The following is a 22752-nucleotide window of genomic DNA, read 5'->3' on the forward strand; positions in this document are numbered from 1 at the left end:
TGTAGCAAAAGCCTTTTAATAAAGGAGGGAAACAATGCGGCATTATGTTGGGGAAACACCACAAACAGGATTCATAATACAAACCATGAGCAAAAGACCCACCTCCAAGTAAGTTTGGCAGTGTCCTTTTCCCCTCAGGGTCTTAAGTCCAATCACCCCAAAGTCCAACAACCCCAAAGTCTCTGTCCCTGGTCAGTGCCGCCCCAGAGTTCAAAAGTTTATCTGCAGAGTTTTACCCCCCCCCGGGCAGAAATGGGGGGGGGCACACGGGATGCTAAGGGGCACCTTACATGGTCCAAGGCTGACTGCCCCACCTCTCTGTGGAGTTCTGCTACAGCCTTTACCACAAATGGCTTCGCGCTACCAGCTGCGCCACACCACTCCACGCTGCTCCTCCAGCCGTCCCCGCAAACTGCTCAGCTCTGCCAGCCCCTCCACTCCACCAGCCATCCCATGAACCGCTCCAGCTGCCCCCGTAAATGGCTCAGCTCCGCTCTGTGCCACTCCGCTCACTGTTCCATGGGCCGCTCCAACCATCCCGCAAACGGCTTGGCTCTGCCAGCTGCTTAGCAATATATCTTCAGGCTCCCGCATTGCTTAACACAGCACTCAGTGATCTTAGCTCAGCAATTTTAGCTTGTAGTATGGGAGCCCCAGTGCTGATGCACCATTGGCCTAAAGTGAATTCAGTTCAACAACTTCTAGCTAAATTCCTAATGAAAGCAAACTTAACTCTGCTATTCAACATGGAAAGGGAAATAGTGCAATTGATGCGCCCAGCCCTCAAAAGGTGCCCATACCATCAGGTACATATACCTATCCCCCAATCTCTCTTAATTCACTAGGTTTTGTAACCCATGCCCCTTGTCTAGCGAGTGCTACTTAGTTACTGGTGACTCCCTCTGTCATACAACAGTTCCACTGGCCTTGATTCACAGAATCAGGGTAACAACACTTTATTCTTCCTGTCCCAATAACAGAGAAACTGGGGATTCCACACCAGCCAAAGTAACCACTTTCAGTTGTTGTTGTCCCAGGCTAGGCAGGTGGGTGTGCCTATGCAAACAAGATCAGCCCCTGAAGTTCTTTTCCACCCTCGCCATAATTCACCACCAGATGTCAGGGTAGAGCTTATCCTGACTCTGCTTACATAAATAAATACAAATAACACTCCATCCCCTCACTTATTTCCACAAGAGCTCCTCAGCTGTTGAAGTTGCAGCTACAGGAGCCATGTTTGCCTGGGTAGCAGGGCCTGTGGGGGCCGGGCCCCAACATGGAGCCAGGTGGGTTGCTCCACTTATGTCCAAAGGCCATGGAAGGAAGCAGGGGCAGTCCCAAAATCTGCCACCTTCAGCAGCTGCCTAGAGCAGCCTCTGGGTGTAGCCTCAGAAGCCCAGAGCGGGAGCAGGATCCCAGCTCAGACTGTGAGCCGGAGACATGGGGGGGGGGGGGGAGGGGGGAATATCCCAGGGAGGACCTGGGCCCGTTGTAATATTTGGAGCTACAAATTTGTGTCAATGGGATGGAAAAGTTCATAAGTTGTCACAACGGCTTTTGATAACAAATGCTGATGGGAAAAGCTACGCAAACCAAACAGAGAGATTACATTAGTCCAGTGTTTTTCAAAGTTTGGGTCAAGACCCAGGACTGGGTCATGGCATTTAAGGCACTGGGTCACCTTGCTCAGCACCCAGGACCCTAGTGGCTCTGGGCAGCACCGCTGACCGGGATGTTAAAAGCCCCATCAGCGTTGCTGCCCAGCTAAGGCAGCTATTGCCTACCTGTTCTGACCCTGCGCTGCGCCCCGGAAGTGGCCAGCAGTGGATCCGGCTCCTAGGTGGGAAGCGGCCAATGGGAGCTGAGGGGGCCGGTGCCTGCAGGCGAGAGCCACGCGGATCCGCTTGTGTACCTCCGCTTAGGAGCCAGACCTGCTGCTGGCCACTTCCGGGGTGCAGTGTGGTCCACGTTGCCAGGACAGGCGGGAAGCCTGCCTCTGCACCCCAGCTGCACCGCTGAGCAGGAGCTGCCGGAGGTAAGTCCGAACCCTTTCCTGCACCCCAAACTCCTTATCCCCGGCCACAGCCCAGAGCCCTGACCCCCGTCCTGCCAGGGCCGGCTCTAGGCACCAGCCGACCAAACACATGCTTGGGGTGGCACCTTGGGGCAGAATGGCACTCTATTTATTTATTTATTTATTTTTTTATTCGGCGGCGCAGCGCTCGGAGGGGGGCGGGGGCTTCGGGCGGCGTGGCGCTTGGGGGGCGGGGCTTCGGGCGGCGTGGCGCTCGGAGGTAGGGCGGGGGCTTCGGGCAGTGAAATAATGAGATGGGACATTCCACCCATCCTTAAAGAAGGCACAGAGAAGAAAAAACAGATAGAGGCCACCGGAGCAAACTTTTGGTTGAAAACTGAAAAATTTGTGGTTGAAAATTTTCAGTTTTTGTGTGTTTCATGTTTTGGATGAAAAGTCAAAAATGTCTATGGAACATTCAACCAAAACATTTGTTCTTCATTTTAATCTGAGTTTTTTTTGGGGGGAGGAGAGCAGAGAGGAACATTTTCTAAACAGCTCTACCGTAACCCTTTCAGAGGAAAGATGGTGTTTTTTCTGGGTTTGAACAGTGCACAACATAATGTGGTCCCATCACTGCTGGGGCTTTTGGGCATTGGTCTTTTATGAATTAGAGAGAATGGACGACTGCGGGAACTTGATCAAATGGTGAACCCAGAAAAGCACGATCATAGCTTATATTGATACATAAATCACAAGAATCATAACATCAAATGGAAGGAAACGGATCACAACTCCTCGTAGGGCATGTCTACATTACAAAATTAAGTAGGCCTAATTTACGTCGGCATACAGCTGCTGCAGTAATTACGTGGCTTGTGTATGTCTACACTTTGCTCCTTGTGTCAGCGGTGCGTGTCCTCACTGGGAGCGCTTGTATTGATTGTACTGTCACCGGGGGGCACAGTAAGCAGGCTTCTGAAAGCTAGTAACACTCAGTATGTCTCCACTGACACTGCATCGATCTAACTACATCGACCTTCACTCCACACCTCTCATGGAAGTGGAGTTATTAAATCACTGTGGCAGAGCAGTTATTTTAGTTCCCTAGTCAGGTCGATGTCAGCTACCTTGCATCAACCTAACTCTGCAGTGTAGACTAGGTCTCAGGCTCTTGTCAGACTGTCAAGAAGGCATCTGTAACCCTAATGGGGAAGCGGACCTTTTCTCACCCCACCCTACCCCCCAAAAATTGAAGCTGAAATAATAAATAAAGAAATTTTGAAATAATGGATGTATTTTCTGCTCTTCTCCTGTCTACTTTATTTACAGGGAATTAGGATGAAGTTAAAGAGGAGCTATAAGTGATCTTTATAAACTGGATGAGAGATATCCTAAGTTGATGAGAACACGTTTGAGTGAGTCCAAGTGGAATCATGTACCCTTTCTCATGGATACACTCTGAGGTGGGCTCCTGCACCCCCAACCCGGAAGAAAGGGAAGATTTTCTCGCCAGCGAAAGAGGCCGAGCGGAAAGCGTAGAACGGTTTCACATTATCAGCATCGAAAAATTCCACCAGCCCCTCTTCATAGTCCAGAGAAACCCGAATCTTCTCAGGTTTCCTACTTAGGGAAAGGAGTGTCATAGGACTAGTGAGAGCCCAGAACTTACCCCACCACTGTCGCTCTACAGCCCAGATCCCCTCCTCAGGATTAAGGATCACTGCTCCTTCCTTCCTCCTCACAGACTCTCTGGCCACCCCCACAGCCCAGCCTCCTTTGCTCCCAACTTTCACCCCCCAATAATGTTTCCCAGAGGTGAATCCCTCAGAGGCCAGCACACACGGAGAATAACAAAATCCCTCCTGATTGGCGAGCAGCTCCTGGTCTGTGCCTTCCAGTCTGACTCTTTTCCGATCCTTCGACAAGATGAGATTGGGATTTGCGGAGTCTGGATCCAGGGTCACCCCCTCTGGAGAGAGTAAGCGAATCAGAGTGTTAGAGACAGAGCTCAGCCCTGGGGGAGGCTTTGATCGTATCAGTGACAGAATCTGCCCCAGCTGGAGAGTGAATCAATTTATCTCCTTTCTCTTGATTGTATATCTGAGGGAGGAAGGATGGCTGGATGATGAATAGATTTTAATTAATATTTTAAAATGATCACAAATGTTATCCAAACTTTTCATTTGCCAAAAAACAATTTTTGGATAAATTAAAAAAAAAAATTGACCATTTTTAAATAAAAAACGTTAAAAAAAATCCTCAAAATCCTAAAAAAAGAAAAATGTTAAACACTTCAAAAGGAAAGCATTTTAAAAATATTTTTTGCAAAACTTTTTTTTCCCTTCCATTTTCCAACCAGGAGAGATCTGCCACTGTTCACGCTTCTGCTTTCTCTGAAGCTGAGATCAGGGATCATGGCTGGATCCCCTCAGGTAAGAGCAGGGGAAAGAACAGTATGATTATGCTGAAATGGGTGTGTATACGGTCTTGAATTAAGAAGAAAAAAGAACCAAAGACCTCCTTAAAGCCAGTGGGTGTGCTGAGCTCACTCTGTTGCCATCCATGGGAGGCGCAATCAAGCCCCTTTACGTAGTAAAGGCATCTGGAAACAAGGAAGGCCACAAATGCAGGACAGGGCTAAGTTTCATGGTCTGAGGGGTTTCCTTTGTTGCAGATGCAGGGGCTAGGAGTCTGGGTTTGGGGTGTGTGTGTGTGTGTGTGTGTGTGTGTGTGTGTGTGTGTGTGTGTGTGTGTGTGTGTGTGTGTGTGTGTGTGTGTGTGTGTGTGTGTGTGTGTGTGTGTGTGTGTGTGTGTGTGTGTGTGTGTGTGTGTGTGTGTGTGTGTGTGTGTGTGTGTGTGTGTGTATATTTTACAGGGAGAAAGCCAGAGACGCAGTTGTGAGAGTGACCCTGAGAGGAAGCAGAGTCCCCATTCCACTAAGGGACACACAGCTTTACAACACCGAACTTTTAGGCACCTAGGAATCACCGTGAAAACAATGGGAACCCAAAATCCTGAGTGAGGCACCTAGGCTTCCTATGTGAATGGGGAGAGAGAGGCCCCTAAAGCTACATCGACATTACACACCACTGGCAGTAGGGTGCAGGGTCCGTGTACCCACACGCTGCAGTGAAAAGCAGGCTGTATCCACACCGTGGTGTGTAGTTACACGTTTCAGTGAAAGGCTCTGGCCAGGTGGGGGCAAGGGGGAAAGGCTCTGGCAGTGGAGCACTGTCGGAGACTTTTCCCACTGCCTCCCACACCACAGCCTTTCCCCACTGCTTGAGTCTTCCCTTGTGGCGGGGAAAGGCTCCAGCAGCTCCCTACAGAGGTGAAAGGCTCTGGCAGTGGGGAGGCAGCGGCACATTCTGGGGAAGGTTTTGCTTGGGCCTGTAGAGAGCCATGTAGGGTACATACCCACAGGGCACATGGGTGTTTTCACTTCCCTAAGCCGAGCCTCACCATCTACAACTGCTATTTATACCCGTGCTAGGGGTGTGTGTAGCGTATGCTCTCTGCGCACGGCCACAAGAATACTGTGCAGTGTAGATGCACTTTGAGGAGGGGATTCACAAAAGCCGGCATGCTAGACAGGGAGCTGCCTAAACTAACTGGTGGGAGGGGTGTGTGCTAAGCCCCGTCCCATTCATGGAGATAATGCCTAAGGGCTGGTCCACACTTAGTCCGGACTTCGGACTAAGGTACGCAAATTCAGCTACGTTAATAACGTAGCTGAATTCGAAGTACCTTAGTCCGAACTTACCGCGGTCCAGACGCGGCCGGAAGTCTCCCCCCGTCGATGCCGCGTACTCCTCTCGGCGAGCTGGAGTACCGGCGCCGACTGTGAGCACTTCCGGGATCGATTTATCGCGTCTTAACCAGACGCGATAAATCGATCCCAGAACATCGATGGCGTGCCGCCGGACCAGCCGGTAAGTGAAGACTAGGCCCAAGTCTGGACAGCACGGAGGTGCCGGTCTCTGCTTGTGATCCATGAACCTGGGGAATATAGACACCTGAATGCCTGTCGTGCCTGGAGGGCCTGAGCTGGTAAATGTGCTCAGAGGCTGACTAGTTCCACACAAAACAGTGGGAGTGAGGAAAAATGCACATTCCCTTATAACCTTTAGTCCAGTGATTAGGGTGCTCACCTGGGCTACAGGTGACCCCTAACTCTGCCTGCTCAAGAGAAGGGATTAAAACAGGGATCTCCCATCTCTCAGGTAAGCGCTCTGGCCAACAGTGCCGGAACCTTGGGGGGGGGGGGGGGGGGGAGAGATCAGGCCCCGCCCCTTTATGTGGCCCCTCCTCTTCCCCGTATGGCCCCATCCCGCTCCATGGCCTTGCCCCCTGCTCCACCTCTTCCCTCCCTCCCCCCCCCCAAGGCCTTGCACCTTGTTCCTCCTCTTGTCCCTGTAGCCCCACCCCTCTCTGTGGCCCCACCCCTCTCTGTGGCCCCCCACTCCCTGCTCCTCCTCTGCTCTCCCCCCTCCTCCTGTCCTCCCTGTGGCCCCACCTGCTTCCGTGGCCCCCACCCTCTGCCCCTCCTCTTCCCCCAAAGTCCCTCCCCCATGCCACCTGAGCTGGGCCGTGATAAGAACTCCCCATGGAGCTTGAGCCACTGTGGGGAGCCCTGGACCCTCCGTCTGCCCTGGGCTGGGGGGAGGAGGTCTAAGCGAAGCCCCTGGCATGTGTCCCCGTCCCAGCCCCCTTTTAAAGTCCCTTTCTTCTCACAGGTGGAGAGAGACTTGGACTGGAGGTTTTCCACATCCTGGGTGAGTACCCTAAGCACTGGCTGAAAGTTACAAGGTGCCTTTTCCCTCAGCTGTTCTACACAGAGTTAGGTGGCCTCTGAGCCACTAGATAAGCCACATAGGCTGTCGTCCCTGGCTCCTGGCTCGCACAGGGACTTAGGTGGGAGATAGGCACCTGGGTGCCTAGTGGGAGACAGCGATGTGCCTGCCCAGAGGCAGAAACGTAGGCCCTTGGTGCCTATATTTTTGCAGAGAAAGTCCCTGAGTTCTGACATCTCCATTCAGGCAGGGGTTTTGTGGATCTGGGAGTTAGGTGCCTCAGTCTGGGCTTGTGATTCTGGGCCAGAACTCCCTGGGCACACAGCTTGCTGGTGTGACAGACCAAGGGATTTCTGAGCCAGGAAACTGCCTGCAACAAAATGGCTGATGAAATTCAATGCTGATAGATGCAAAGTACTGCACACTGGAAAACGTAATCCCAACAGAAGGTTGGGGTCTAAATTAGCTGTTGCTACTCAAGAAAGAGATCTTGGAGTCATTGTGGATAGTTCTCTGACATAGGGTTGCTAACCCTCCAGGATTTTCCTGGAGTCTCCAGGAATTAAAGTTTCATCTTTAAAGATTATGTCATGTGATGAAATCTCCAGGAATACGTCCAACCAAAATGGTCAACCCTCCTCTGAAAACTTCTGCTCAGTGTGCAGCGGCAGTCAAAAAGGCGAACAGAATATTAGGAACCCTTGGGGGGATGGGCTTTGGGCTTTGATAAAATATGAACATTTATTACCTGCTTCTGTAAGGCAATCTCTCCACCCTGCAATCAAGAAGAAGAAATGAGAACTCCTCTGAACAAACACTGAATTAGCAGGCAGCAATATTATACAGAATTAAATGTGGGGAGTGGAAAGGGGGAAACACTTATAAGTAAATCTGGTCAAAAATGTGTTTGAAAACTTTTCCTGCAAAAAATATTTAATTGAAATGGTAATTTTAGGAGGAAAAATGATGATTCTATGGGCGGGGGGGAGGGAAACCTCTTTTTCTGTGGAGAAATTTCAAAAAAATAAATGTAAATCAACATTTAGAAATGAGACAATTTGTGTTTCATTTCAAATTAAAATATCAGTTTTCAGTTAATTTTCCCATTTAAACAAACAAAACCTTACTTTGTGCCTAAATGTCCATTTGAAATGATATTTTTCATTTTTTAGAACTTTCTGGTTCCATTATTATTTTTTTTTAATATTTTGACTTTTGGGGGGAAACTAATTTTCAAAGAGCAAAATGTCCAGCACATCTTCCAAACATCTCTAGTGATAAGTTCTAGTAAAAAGTTACCATGAAATAATGTCAGAAATACATATACAGTACATGAGCAATTCTCTTTCAAAGGTTACACATTTAATAGCGAGTTTACAGAAATTTCCAATAACTAATATTTATTTCTATATCATCATCATACTTAACCGGGAGATTGTTTTAAAGATACACTAAAGTTAATAAAACAAATAACCCCTTTTATTAAAGGTCTAATGCTTCACTCACTGATGTCCATGACAAATCCTCAATTGTTACCGATGGATCCAATTCCAAATCTCACGAGAGAGAAGGGAAAGACCCTGACTTTGTATCCAACCCACTTGGAGAAGGTCTGAACCCATTATCATTATTTCCAAAGATTTGAAATAACAACAGGAAATAAAGTTACTACTAATAATATTTTGATAACATGCTTTAAGCATTTATTTTATCTTTGATTTATAGAAATATAAACTTTCCATCTTCAGTGTCTGATGTTCTTACTACAAAGTAAAGGTTTAGGCATGTGCAAAATTTTGACATGCACTTACGTGCCAATTGCCTTCAATGGGAGAAAAAAAACCATGCCTAAAGTTAAGCATGTGCTTAAGGGCTGCCCTAAAAAGGGAGACACTTAAATACTTGCATAAAACTTTCCTGAATCAGGCCCTTAGATTTTCCCTTCATTGTATATGTTAAATCTCATGCCTTTATTACATTAAATTGTCAGTACCAAGATTAAGGCTGAGGGGTCATTTCTATTCAACCTTCCTGGTTTTAGTCTCACACAACTTTTTTTTTTTTTAAAGTTTCCTTTCAAAGTGAAATTCCACATATTTAATATTAACCCACCCCACAACACCTTTTAAAAATTAAATTAAAAACCAAATGAAATAAAAAAAAACCCAAAACAAACAAACAACCCCTGCCCCCCCCACCCCCCAATACAACTGTGTGCAAAAGACTGTGAAAGGTGAGGGAATAACACTTACTACGTTCTGCAGCCTTCTTCTCTAAAAAATAAGCAGAAATAAATACACTATTATTATTACATTTCTTTTCCCCAGGGATACACAGTAAAAAGACTATGCCCTTTATGGTCAAAATTTACCCATGACTCTTCAAACCTCCTCCAGGGACTGCACTGGGGTACGCTGGCAGAGTGGCCAAACAAGGTGCCTGTGCGTCCACTACATGCAAGATAAAGTGACTCTGCTCTGAATGCAAATAGGCATGTGCAAAAGGTGGGGCAGACCCAGAATGGGGTCCCAGATCTCTTGGCTCCAGGACCCACAAAACCGGTGCACAGTGAAAATGGTCATTGTTTGGGTTCCTGAGTTTTAACTTGCCCAGCATGACCCACCCTGTGCCTGATTTTCAGAAGAGCTCAGCATCTACAGTAACCTTTGACTCCAGCTGGAATTGGGATTCCTCAGATCTTAAAATCAGGCTCTAGGAGTCTCAGAGCGTGTGTTCATTGCAGAGTTAACTTGAATGATTGGCACTTGGGTCTGAGCATCTAGGTTAACCTAGGCCAGGTCTGTGGCTGCTCTGCAAACACATACTCAGAAAGTTACTGGGTCTTCACTACTGTCACACTCACCCTTGTGCAATACTAGGGTTTCTGGGGACATATCCCAGGGTTCTTTGGGCTATGCTAAGCTGAGTCATTCTACGATTCTTTTCCAGTGATTTTTGGGAGAACTTGTCTGTCCTTCTGGGCACCCGGGGGAATTGTGGGAAGGAACTGGAGGACCATCAGAATTCTAGTGATTTAGCCTGAGCCCTCACTGGAATACCAGCCTGAGTGAAAGCACAGCCCCAGCTGTGTGAGCTAGCCTGGGTGGAAAGGACCACTGAACTCAGGCCAGAGGGCTGTGTGTGTGAATGGAAGATGGGGCTAGGAGCAACAGCTGAGTGAAAGCCAGGGCTAATTCTGAAGTCAAGACATACCCTTGGATTCATTACAGAAAAATTGAGGCAATTCAAATCAGTGATGACATGTGACAATTTGGGCCTTATCCGTGTTGCATATTTCTACTTTATACAACTGTATTTTGGTTCTGCACACTAGATCTCAGCTGCAAAGTCCAATACACTAAATTTTAAGTTTCTCCTTTATTTTGTTCTTAAGAAAAGGTAAAAAGAAAAAAAATGGAGCTTGGATGAACATTCCCATATTTAGGATGCTGTAAATTGGAACCCTTTGTTCAAATCACTTCCAATTTTGCAGAACAATAATCACCCACAGCTTTAGGGCTATAATTTTTTTGTGCTGATATCACCGTTTTGGGATTGTAGAGAGGTGAACAAAACCAGACTTTGCAATAATTTGAAAATAAAGTAACAACCTTAACTAGGGAGTCATCACCATCACTGTAGAACATTAAAACATTTTTATTTATTTATTAAGAGAACATCTCTTTATAGTTTACTTCCTTATTTAATGTATTACCTTTTGTTTTCAAGAGATAAATTAAGAGGCCAATAAAAAAAACCTGAATAACCAGGATCGTGCACAGAATGGCGATCCAGGGAGATTTCGTCGGGAAAAAAAGTTCTGGAAAAAAAAATTGAACTGGCATTACTTTGGAAGCAAGGACAAAGGTCAAATGGTTTTTATTACAAACATATACATCTACAGCAGAATTTGGGTGAGACGAGGAATCAGAGGCCTGTTTACACTATGAAAGTGATCAGAAACTGACTTAAAATGATCTTGGTTAGAACCATTTTTAACAGTGATATACGGTATCAGTGAGTAAGTTGGCTTGGCTTGATTCACTGCTGAGGTATTGTTCAATGCTGTGGTATCACATATAATAATGAATTATAGTTGAAGGGAACAGTTTTTGACAGACAACCCATAAGATAAAAATTACCCACACAGAAAACTTTGCTAAAGTGAAGAATCCAGACACATATCAATGGTTTGAGTCTATACTACCTTTATATAAAAATTAGAGTTAAAATTTTTTTACTATCTTACCTGCAAATTTCCACTTTTCCAAAGATGTAGGTTTCTTGTAATTTAATCTTAACTATGAATTTCTTGGCTTCTATTTTTTCCCCAGAACTTTAGAGTTCTTAAATGGTAATGTACTCAAATTACTACTACTAACAACATAAGAGAATTATAACAGTGTAACATAAACAGTTGGAAAATGTGAGAAAAAAAACACGATTGAGGAATATACAGAAATATCAAAGAAAGAAATAGATGAGACACTGAGAGGAATGAAAAATTAGAAAGCATGAGGATTAAATGGGATGCATGGATTGTGGATGAAATGACAAACCACTCTCTATGACTGCCTACTGGAAAAAGTTAACAAATGTTTGAAGAACAGGTGCCCAAGATGGATGGTGACAGAGAGAAAAGAAAGAAAGAAGCAGTGCTCCTCAGAGTTACAGGCTGATCATGTGTTTACCAACTGTGTGGAAACTTGTATAATGGCACTTCTGACAAAGAAGATTTGGATAGTGCTAATTTGCAGTGGAATGCTGCATCCCGAGCAAGAAAACTGCACAGTAAAAGATGAAAGGGATGCAAAACCACCTGAGGTTGAACAGAAGGGTCACAAAGGATGCAAAACAGAAAGAAGAAAAAGCTAGAAAGGTATGATTAGTGTTGCCTAATCTTTTTAATTGTTAATAATACTTGTATTGGTTGCCAATTGATCTGATTAATAGACTGAGGGTAAGAGGGTTCTTGTCCCAGAATCCGGCTACACTAAACTCAAACTAACAAATTCAATATCTTGTAGGGGTCCTCGAGTTGTAGGGTGAGGACTCTCACACTGTGGGCAAAGCAAAGGCTTAGAGATTTTTATTAAAATCAGTAAGAAAGCCAGAAAAGTTCCAAGCCACATAAATAATCATCAATAACATGGCATTGGGGATATCTGTGGTATCATTCTTTGCATGAGCTCTTAGATTTGCCTACCCACACCCTTCCTTGAGGACCTGGTGGTAAGCGACAAAGGACCAGCCCCGTCTCTGGCATGCTGAATGAGTCCGATGGTCCAGGTTCCTCAATGCCCAAGGTTGATAGTAGATAACTATAGAGCTGAAAGGCCCAATGGTGGAAAGCTAACAGCCTGCACATGGTGGTTAGCCCTATTACAGGGCCGGAGAACCATCATGATTATTCATGCTAATGCTCAGCCTTCCATGCCCAAATCTAACTTCCTCACCCTCATAATATCGGGGTGCACTTACCCTGTAGGTCAGCATATTCATACATATTGCCATTTATCTCATTATCATACCCATCACTTCCTACTCAGGTGAGTTTGCAGTGATCACTTCCTTGTTCCTGCAGCTGCTGTTTACTATTAGATTTTAACTCCTGCTATTGAGGGAGCTATTCCTAGTTCCCCAGAATCTATGGGTAACTGGCCATTTAGCTACGCCAAAGATCTCAGGCCTACTATATTTGACTGTACTTATGCTAACTTGCTTAAGCTACTGACTTACAGGATCCAGGCCTGTAGGTTTATTTGCATTACAGCGGAATATAATGGAGGCAAACCAGCTCTTATGGGCTACACTAGTCTACCAAAAAGCATATGACAGAATCCCACATTAGTGGATCACTGAGATACTGACAATGTGCAAGGTTCTGTGGGGTTCCATGCGGAGCAGATAAAGCACACGACCAATGTGGTTGCAAGCTGAATCCGAATTCTGTTTATTGCAAGCTTTCTTTTATAGTTTTTCTCAACATTGCATAACACAATTAGGCTATAATCACACATCTACGGATTGGACAAGAAGGAGAATCATGTGTTTATCACATGTATAGCCCCACACCGATTGGTTCAACCGTTCCTTACATAAGGCCATGATTTGTTTACCTCATCTTATATAATACTAGACCACCAGGGGACCTTACATAAGGCCATGATTTGTTTACCTGGCAAGTGTCCCATCGTGACCCTTACCTCATGGAACTTTCCATTAGGTTGGTGTAGGGATAATACATCCCCACACCTCCCCCCTTTTTCTTAAATAAGGACAAAGACCCCTGCTTCTATAATAAGGAGTTTGAACAAATAGAAGCACAGCATTATTAGGTGTCTAGGTTGTAGCAAACAACAAGTGCAAGTTCGGTGCCGCGGGGTTTTGTGGATTCGGTGTTACTACTGGATAAGCCTTGGGCGCAAATTCCCCCTCTATATGGTCTTTCCTAATAAGTCCGTGCCAACGCCTTACGGGGTCCAGGGGGCCCGAGCAGCCCGGGATATTGTCCGAAGCATGTCGCAGGGTGGAAACATCGGATGAGTATGCCGGAGGCTTTGGAGCAAACGGGTTGGCGACATCCAGTGGCCGGTGTGTGGACACGTTATTCCGTCCAGTGCACCCAATCGCGCAGCCCCACAAACCACAACGAGGCCAGGGGGTAGCTACATCATCCGCCGGAGGGATCTTATCCGGTGGTTTTTTCCTATATGTCCTTTCAAAGTTAGATAAGCCTGGCTCCGCCATTCTTTTTAACCTATTCTGCAACTGCTCACCCTGCCCCGGGAACTCCGCCCGGAACTTTGGGGTACAAACATTATTGGTGACAGGAAAGCCGGGCTGGTTCAGGGCTCGCAATGTGTGGGACTGCGGGGGATCGCTCTCACCGGCCAAATGGGACAACTGATTTAGCATGTCCTGTAGCTGAAGGCCCTGTTTGTACATTTCCGCCCGAAATTTTTGTAACTTATCCCCTTCTGGGCTCGAGACCTCCATTTTATCCGCGGGGTCGTCCGGTAACGGGACGATACTCGGATCAGCTTCGGGTGCACTGGGGATGAGTGGTATGATAGTGTCCTCACCCCCAAAGAACTTACGGGCTCCCACCGGCAACACATAAGGCGGCTCCTCTTTTGGCCGAAAGAGGTCATTAATGGCCAACTGGACCTCGGCTTCTGCCGCAAGCGTCTCTATCAGTTTCTTAGATTTGCACCATATTTGGCTCAATGACACGGCCTCCTTGTTGCCGTGAGAGACCGACTCCCAGAGGTCAGAGCCTAGACTTTCCTAGACTGCCTTATTAAAGACAGTATCAGGAGTAACAAAAAACCCACGTCTCTGCCCCCATTTCAACGAACGGGACAACGCGTCAGAGGGAAGCTTCTCTCCCCACTTTTCAGCGATGCGTAATAAAAAATCATGCACCATCTCCTCTGCAGACAAAGCAGAGCCCATTTTTTTTTAAATGCAGCCGCTCACCTGTGAGCTCACGAACGTCTCTCTCGGACGACCAGGAGCCGGTATCCTCCGGTACCTCCTGCCGCGGCTGCCACCTCCGCCTTTTCTCACCGAACGCTTCAGTCGGCTGTGAGCTCACGAACGTCTCTCTCGGACGACCAGGAGCCGGTATCCTCTGGTACCTCCTGCGTGGCTGCCACCTCTGCCTTTTCTCAAACCATGTTCAGTTTTTGGTCGTGCTCCAGTTGACACTGAGCTTGGCAAACCATCTAAATCTTGGTAGCCTGCCCTCTTATTCCCACAGATTCCCTTTCTCTGATGATCTCTGTGAAGAAGGCCTGTCTCCACCTTAACAGGGCATGGCTGTTTGCGCTTTTTGGTAGAAGGAGTGCTGGAAGGAGAAGAGCCAGCACTGAGAGCCTCTTCAATATTTAAATTCAATTGTTCCAGTTTCTTCATGAGAGATGACATAGAGTCTGACCACTCAGATCCTTTTTCTGGTTGGATCTGCTTTCTCTTTGCTCAGCTTTTGAGACAACACCTGTTGGGTCTACTGTCTGAGAACATTGATCCCTGCTCCACTGGCGGCTGTGTCTAGTATGATCTCTGCTAGCTCACTCTGGGCAAAGTCCTGGCTGCCTTGATGTCCAAGCCGAATCACGTCGGGGTCACCATTTGTGGGGTTCCATGCGGAGCAGATAAAGCACACGACCAATGTGGTTGCAAGCTGAATCCGAATTCTGTTTATTGCAAGCTTTCTTTTATAGTTTTTCTCAACATTGCATAACACAATTAGGCTATAATCACACATCTACGGATTGGACAAGAAGGAGAATCATGTGTTTATCACATGTATAGCCCCACACCGATTGGTTCAACCGTTCCTTACATAAGGCCATGATTTGTTTACCTCATCTTATATAATCCTAGACCACCAGGGGACCTTACATAAGGCCATGATCATCTTATATAATCCTAGACCATCAGGGGGCCTTACATAAGGCCATGATCATCTTATATAATCCTAGACCACCAGGGGGCCTTACATAAGGCCATGATTTGTTTACCTGGCAAGTGTCCCATCGTGACCCTTACCTCCTTATGGAACTTTCCATTAGGTTGGTGTAGGGATGATACATCCCCACAAAGTTCCTCCCATGATCATATTCTTTCTACAGCAATGAATGCTTAACTGGGACCCTCGACTCTGCCTGGAAGGGAATCTCATTGATGAGGTCCAAATCTTTCAAGAGGATTCCACAGCATCAAAGCTGTTTGCGGTAGCAGTGCCGCAACTCACAAGGACGCCCCAGGAGACAAATTGAAGTTGTCATATCAGGAAAGAGCCACCAGCAATTAACTATCTGCTACACAGGGATGATCTGAAAGTGTATGGACAGTCACAAAGGGAGACACAGAGATCGATGAGATGCTTAGAACAGTTTAGTGAAGACATAAAGCTATGGTTTGGATCAGCTAAATGTGTATCGGCAGCTGTAAAGAGGGAGAAACTAGTCCAGTCTGATGGCGTACAAGTCAACAAAGGCACTATCCAGGATCTCGCTCACCCTGGCCCCTACAAATATCTCAGGATCAGGGAACTGTCAGAGGTACAACTTAAGGAAATCACAGAAGACGTGAGGAAACAATATTACACACAAATAAAAACTACTCTAAAGACAATGAAGAAGTTGGTCTGAGCCATCCATGTATGGGAGATACTGTAAGTATGGCACACGGCTGGAGTGATCAACTGGAATCAGAGAAGAAAAAATTGGGAAACAAGAAAAAAACTCCTAGTAATACATAGAGTAATGAATGTTAATCAAGACACGGAGAGGATTTACATCCAACTTTGTGATGGAGGAAAAGTCTGTGTGTGTGTGTGAAGGAAGTAATGGCCAATGAAGAATACAACATCAAAATATATAAGGAGTCAGCTAGAGTAAATCCGAAGAAGTGAGGTTTTTACTCACGAAAGCTTATGCCCAAATAAATCTGTTAGTCTTTAAGGTGCCACCAGACTCTTTGTTGTTTTTCTAGAGTAAAAGCCCATCTGGTCACAACAACAGGTGATGGCTGAACGTGTATCCCAGTCCAAGAAAGCATAAGAGAAAGGAGAAAGCAAATCACCAGAGAGACCCAAAATATGTACACAGAAAGCAATGCCTGGAGAGAGATCAGACCCATTAGGGATAGAAGATTAACAAATTAATGGCTTGTAGATGGTTTTCTTCAAAAGAGAGACAGCCGCATTATGGGTGCTCAAGAGTAGTCCTTAAGGCCTAATTAGTCTATTATGTTTCAAATGTAAACAGAACTGCTCCCCAGAATGCAGAATGTGTTCTGAAAAAAAAAAAAAAAAAAAAAAAAAAGATGGTGGAGCATGTGTCGAGGACCTGCAGGATCCTGGCTGGGAGAGAATATATGAATAGACACAATGAGGTTGCCAAGCATCTGCATTGGAGCCTCTGTGGCAAATATATATTCAAATGAACCATGCAGTGTTATGATCACCAAGGTGAAAATGTTCTAGAAAATGAAGAGTTATAAGATTTAATGGGATCTTGCAATTGTCACAGACCAAACCATGCAGGCAAATAGATTTGATATAGCTGTTGTAGAAAAGAAGACAAAGACGACATACCGGCTGACAGAACTATAAAAAAAAAAAAAAAAAAAAAAAAGAAATAAGAGAACATAGAGTTCTTCATAATTTGCCATGAATGATTATGGAAAACTAGAACAAAATCAATCCCAGTGATTACTGGAGCACTTGGAGGAATCCCTAAGGGTATGAATGAGCAGCTCAAGAATACGTTAGGAGTTCACTAGATCATGATTGTTGTCGACCTCAGGAAGACAGCACTCTTAAGTGAAAGGAGAATTAGGGCATTTAAGCACCTAAATGACAGGAATTCTGCAGAGGGTTTAACAAAACTCCTTCCTACAAAACCTAAGGAGTTGGTTCATGGTCATGATTTACTGGACTCTCATGGGGACAAATTGAAGTTTTCCCCTTTCTTTGCTTAAAGATTTTTGTATGAGGTGAAGGATTTTTGTTTAAAAAAAAAAATCCCCATGATGTAATACTGAGGGATAATAATAAATAACCTTGCTCTAATATAGCACTTTTCATCAGCAGATAAAGAACTTTACAACCTTAACATTACTTTTAAAAGATTCCAGTGGAGAGATTTCTTTAGTTTTATTTGTTCGTTTGAAGGTACACTGGAAAGGATCCCTGTTCTAGAGAAATCTACTCATCAAAGTATGCTTATTAGACTTCAGCAGGGCTGTCCACTGAAATAAACAGGGGCAGTTCACACCTCTCGGAGCTATTGTTTCAGGCTCTCTTCAGACACAGGCTGGCACCAAAGCATGGATTACACTGAAATCACATTTTGAAGGTTTAATTCAGAACCATAAATGTTAGAGTGGTGTTTTTTAAAATGTAACTTTAGATGCTGGAGAACAGGTGTAGGAAATAGACAGCAACATCATCATCATAATACATAAGGGACCGTAACTGTGGATTGAGGGCTGCCAGTCAGTTTCACCCAAACTATCCAGCAAATAGTTAAGAATAACAAATACATTCCTAGAAATCAGGACAGTTCATGAATGATTTAATTCCCTTAGAAGGTTTAAATTGGCAATGAACATTTATTCTGACCAGTTAAACTGGTTTTATTTTGTACACGGAGATGGGAAACCACACCATTCCACATCCTCCATTTTGCCATGAAGCAAAAAGCCAGTCTGCCTTACCTACTGCTCCTTGTACAGACTGGAAATGCAGCTCTACCTGCCATAATCACTGTGTGTCAGTGTCCCGCACCTTCCAGACACATACCCACTCTTAGTGAATCCACACCACACATTCTGTGTAGGCTGTTTGCATTGATCAAACCCGGATGGAAATTTGTTTGTTATGAAGCACAGAAGGGAGCTGAGCTATCTGCTCTAGCAGTAATCACCTGAATGCACCATTAACATAGTCTTACAAATTCTTCCCCTTGGATTGAGAGCCCTGTTCAGTCTTTCAAGACATGCTTTAATGTCATTGAAGGACCAAAATCCATGTGCTATTCATGTAAAAACCTGATATAGGCTATGTCAGCTCTTTTTACAGGCCCAAAGTCCAGAGTTTGGTCAAGAGGCCGAGAGGCCCAGCAAATAGTGAACAATATTAGCTAAGAGAAGCAGAACAAACAAGAGACAACCTTGCCTTTTACTAAAATAGGCATGGTCAGCAAAACGCCACATGGGGAGCAGTAATTGGCACTCTTAGCTGAAGCTGCAAACAGATCAAAGGAATGAAACAGGCCCTGTTTCTGAATCTGTATCCATTCCTCTGTAAGAGGAGGTTGCCATGCTCTCCCCACACGCCAACCTTGAGTTTATGGAAGAGGTTCAAGCATGTCAGTATGAGATATGACCTCCTCCCTTCTCCCTCCCAGATACCAGTGTGTGCCTTTAGAAACACAAATGAGCAACATGAAAGACAATTTCTATTGCCATGTACTTTTCAATATCTTTTTGCTTTAACCCCCAGGTATGTATCTGTTGGACAATCAGAATGGCTACTTCATTCCTATGGACCCCAAATCTGTTAACCTGAAACCATGGGCAGAGATATTATGTAATATTTAGACTATTGACTACTGTGCTCATCTTGTCTTGCTGCTAGACCTATCCAGGGACTCGGGACCACCCACCCCGTCACTTCCCTCCGCCCATGAAAAACCTATATAATCCATTGTAATCAATTGTTTGGCAGTGTCTCTGAGCCTGATAAGCAAAGTGACACTCCGCCAGCGCCGTGTGTAATAAATCCAGGTGCTTAATTCTACACGGTGTCCATTTCGTTCCTTCAGGCATTAGCTTTGTGCTATAGGTTCTTTGGCGGGGAGCTGTGGCAAAGAGCCAGAGAGTTCACCCTCTGCCTTAATCTCTCTAAGGAGAGTGAATTATTGGAGCAGAACTGCTCCCAGGGAAAAAGGCAGTGGTGTCTGAGCTGAAATTTCTGACAGAGGGTTTCACCTGCATGCTGTTTGTGACCATCTCACTTCAAGGACTGAGCTATGTAGCATAAATAAAACATGCTGCACTAAAAATATCACCAAGGCAGAGTCTGGGTGATCTCTCCTCCAATGGGCAGCAAACCTGTGAGGCCATGAAATCTGCTATTGTTCAGCTGTGGAGAGACAATAGCTTGGGAAGGAATTAGGCACAATAAGAACATAAGAACAGCCACACTGGGTCAGATCAAAGGTCCATCTAGCCCAGTATCCTGTCTTCTGACAGTGGCCAATGCCAGGTGCCCCAGAGGGAACGAACAGAACAGGTGATCAACAAATGATCCATCCCTTGTCACCCATTCCCAGCTTCTGGCAAACAGAGGCTAGGGACACCATCCCTATCCTTCCTGGCCTATCATTGATGGACCATCCTCCATGAACTTATCGAGTTCTTTTTTGAACCCTGTTACTGTCTTGGCCTTCACAACATCCTCTGTTTGATTATTTATGTACCGTTCAATCACTATTCATTTGCATACATGATAATACTTAGTGGCTGTTTCTAAGGTAGTTTTCATTGGTATAAACATATTTTAACATTGTTACCCAATTGCGAGTGCGTGAGCGTTGATGGTCACATTGCAGCTTGGAGGGTAACTGACCTGCTACATAAATTCTTGATTCCTTTTCTTGTTTGAGGAGAGTGCTCCTAATGGAACAGGAGATGTTCTGGTTTGAGGTTTCTGTTATAATTATAGAAGTTTCTGTTTCAAATAGGCCATTAGCCCCTTGGAATTTTCTTTCAGACAGCAATGGTACATGTTGTCCAGTGAGACCTCTCCAGAAAACCTCAGGCTCTGGGTACCACCCGGCCGATCGGCACACCACTCGGATCCCTCCATCCTGATAACCCTCAACAGAGATGAGAGGAGCAGCACCTAGAGCTGAAGGAGAGTGGAATAAAATTGTTTCAATTTTATATACTGCCGTGGTGTTGTAGCCATGTCGGTCGCAGGATATTAGAGAGAAGGCAGACAAGGTAACACTTTTATTGTACCAACTTCCATTGTGGAGAGAGACAAGCTTTTGAGCTTACACAGAGCTCTGGGAAACTAACCCTGAGTGTCACACGTAAATACAAGATGGAACATTCTGAGTTAGGTTCCCAGACCTGAAGAAGAGCTCTGTGTAAACTAGAAAGCTTGGCTCTCTCCCCAACAGAAGTTGATCGAGTAAGAGATATTACCTGGCCCAACTTGTCTCTTTAACATTAGAACTTATATCATTATTCAGCATAAGGAGTAAGTATTTAAACCTTCAGCACAACAAATGCATGGCAATGCACAACAGAAGCAGAATCGAAAGCCATTAAAGTGACTTGGGAAGAAGCTAAGACTGAAGCAAGAAACCAACAAAGATGCAAGGCAGTGGTGAAGGCCCTATGTGCCACATGGCATAAAGTGCATAAGTCAAGTTAGTCATAAAAAGGCCCCTGTCTGGCTTAGGGGGACAGGGTTAGAACAGGAGAAGACAGCCGCCACCATCTCTGCACGGAAGTTCTGGGTGTGCATGGCAGCTCAGGTAGATGGATCAGCACTAACTGTGCTCTGGCTGGCTCGCTAAAAGTAAAAGCGAGGATGCCACAACATGGGCTTCACTGGCAGCTGCTCCAGCGGGTATGTTCCCAGGGTGGTGAAAGCTGCTCTGAAGCCCAGGCCCTGGCATTCTCACTTCTAGTTTTTGCGCGCTAGCTACAGGATGGTTACCGTGTGCATATCTACATGAGCTACTATTCATGCCCCTGGCTGCAATGCAGACAGACCCTTAGTTTCATCCACTGTTGCTGACAGATGCTCGGGACGTGTTGAGAGAGCAGCGTACAAACACTTGCTCTTGGACAGTGCCAAACTAATGGGAGCCATGAGGCCACTTATTGATGGCCACTCTTCCGAAAGAGTAGGGTGCCAGGCAGAGACGACCTGTGCCTGCCAATAGGGAGAGGGCATAGTGAGGGCAGCCTGCTTCAGCAGTGTTACTGAGCATGTCAGTACAAGCCAAGCAGCAAATGGGGGAGGATGTGACCCCCACATGCCCCACCCTCCACGCGTCATCTCTGATGCCAGTCCCTCTTCCACAAAGAAATTAGACCTCTCTTCATAACAGGAGTTTTAGGATATTCACAATCTTATCCATCAGTTCCTATTTTCATATCCATTTTAGAGGGTAAATTGCTGAGAAAGTACTGAGGAGACATCTACCGTCACATTGCGATTTCACAATTTCCCGAGGTCTATAGCAGCTGAGCGTGAGACAGGTGATGGAAGAAGTGTTGGAATCTGCAGCTGAATATCTTTTAATGACGTATTCAGGAAGGTGTCCTGCAGATTTCAATAGATCTCTCAGTGGCCTTTATGATCACGGACCACGGCTCATCTCTGCTGCTTCTCATGGGTAACCTGGTTCCTATAGTTTAGTTCAGTCATTTTCTTCCTGCCTAATGAAAGCAACCTATGCCGGGGGTTCTCAACCTTTTACTCTCTAAGCCCCGCCCCAACATGCTATAAAAAAGGTCCACCTCTGCCACACCAACTGTTTTTCTGCATATAAAAGCCGGGGCCAGCGTTAGGGGGTAGCAAGCAGGGCAATTACCTGGGGTCCCACTCCACATGGGGCCACACGAAGCTCAGTTGCTCAGGCTTTAGCTTCAGCCCTGGGCTTCAGCCCCATGCAGTGGGGCTTCCACTTTCTGCCCTGGGCCCCAGCAAATCTAATCCCGGCCCTGTTTGGTGGCCCCCCTGAAATCTGTTTGCGGTCCCCCAGGGAGTCCTGGGGCCCTGGTTGAGAACCACTGACCTAGACAATTAATCTCTTTTCACCTAACCTGACTCAAGTCTACTGAAGATATTACACCCGGCTTCAAAGACATTGGAAAAACTCCGGTTGATTTCTATGGGCTTTAGATCAGGCCCTCAGTGTGCACGGAAAAGCAGTGGTATGACTGTGATAGGAGATATTTAGATTAAGAGATGCACCATTATTTTGCTTTTTACATTTGCCTGCACATCTCCTTTTCAGTGAATGATTATTCGGTTGTCTCTCTGCTGTCTCAGTTTCCAACAGCATTTGGGACACTGAGAGAAAACTGGGTCTGGCTGAATAAGTGAAAGGCTAAAACAAGGCTGATTGACCAGAAGTCTTTGGAGGAACTGGGCTTTGTGGTGTGAGGCTCATGCTGGCTCCTTTGCTGTCCCTGAGTTCTCAAGATATAGCAACTATCTCATGGTTATCCACCCAGGAGGATGTCCCTCTTCCTCTCTTAGGTGAGCCAAAACGAGTAGAAAAAACACCTTAAATTTAGAAACACACATGCCAAAAGCTTCCAGCTTATTTAGTACTGAGCTCCAAATGAGAAAAAAGAACAATCAAATGCTATCGCTAAAGGAAATACAAGCACAAG

General features: G+C 45.6%; 1 protein-coding gene across 4 annotated transcripts in view; it reads right to left on the reverse strand.

Annotated features, from left to right (window-relative positions):
• LOC128847240 (butyrophilin subfamily 1 member A1-like) overlaps positions 1 to 22752 on the reverse strand; it is an 83622-nt gene continuing 60870 nt past the window's right edge. For all 4 annotated transcript variants that reach the window (XM_054046618.1, XM_054046620.1, XM_054046621.1 and 1 more), the window contains 5 exons: positions 19958 to 20239; positions 10526 to 10630; positions 9063 to 9083; positions 7559 to 7585; positions 1 to 3986 (listed from right to left, as the gene is read on the reverse strand). In XM_054046618.1, the coding sequence (XP_053902593.1) occupies positions 3463 to 3986; positions 7559 to 7585; positions 9063 to 9083; positions 10526 to 10630; positions 19958 to 20239 (959 nt within the window). In that variant the 3' untranslated portion in view covers positions 1 to 3462. The remainder of the gene's footprint in view (positions 3987 to 7558; positions 7586 to 9062; positions 9084 to 10525; positions 10631 to 19957; positions 20240 to 22752) is intronic.

This window comes from Malaclemys terrapin, chromosome 13 (genome assembly GCF_027887155.1).
Source record: "Malaclemys terrapin pileata isolate rMalTer1 chromosome 13, rMalTer1.hap1, whole genome shotgun sequence".
Classification (NCBI taxonomy): Eukaryota; Metazoa; Chordata; order Testudines; family Emydidae; genus Malaclemys; species Malaclemys terrapin.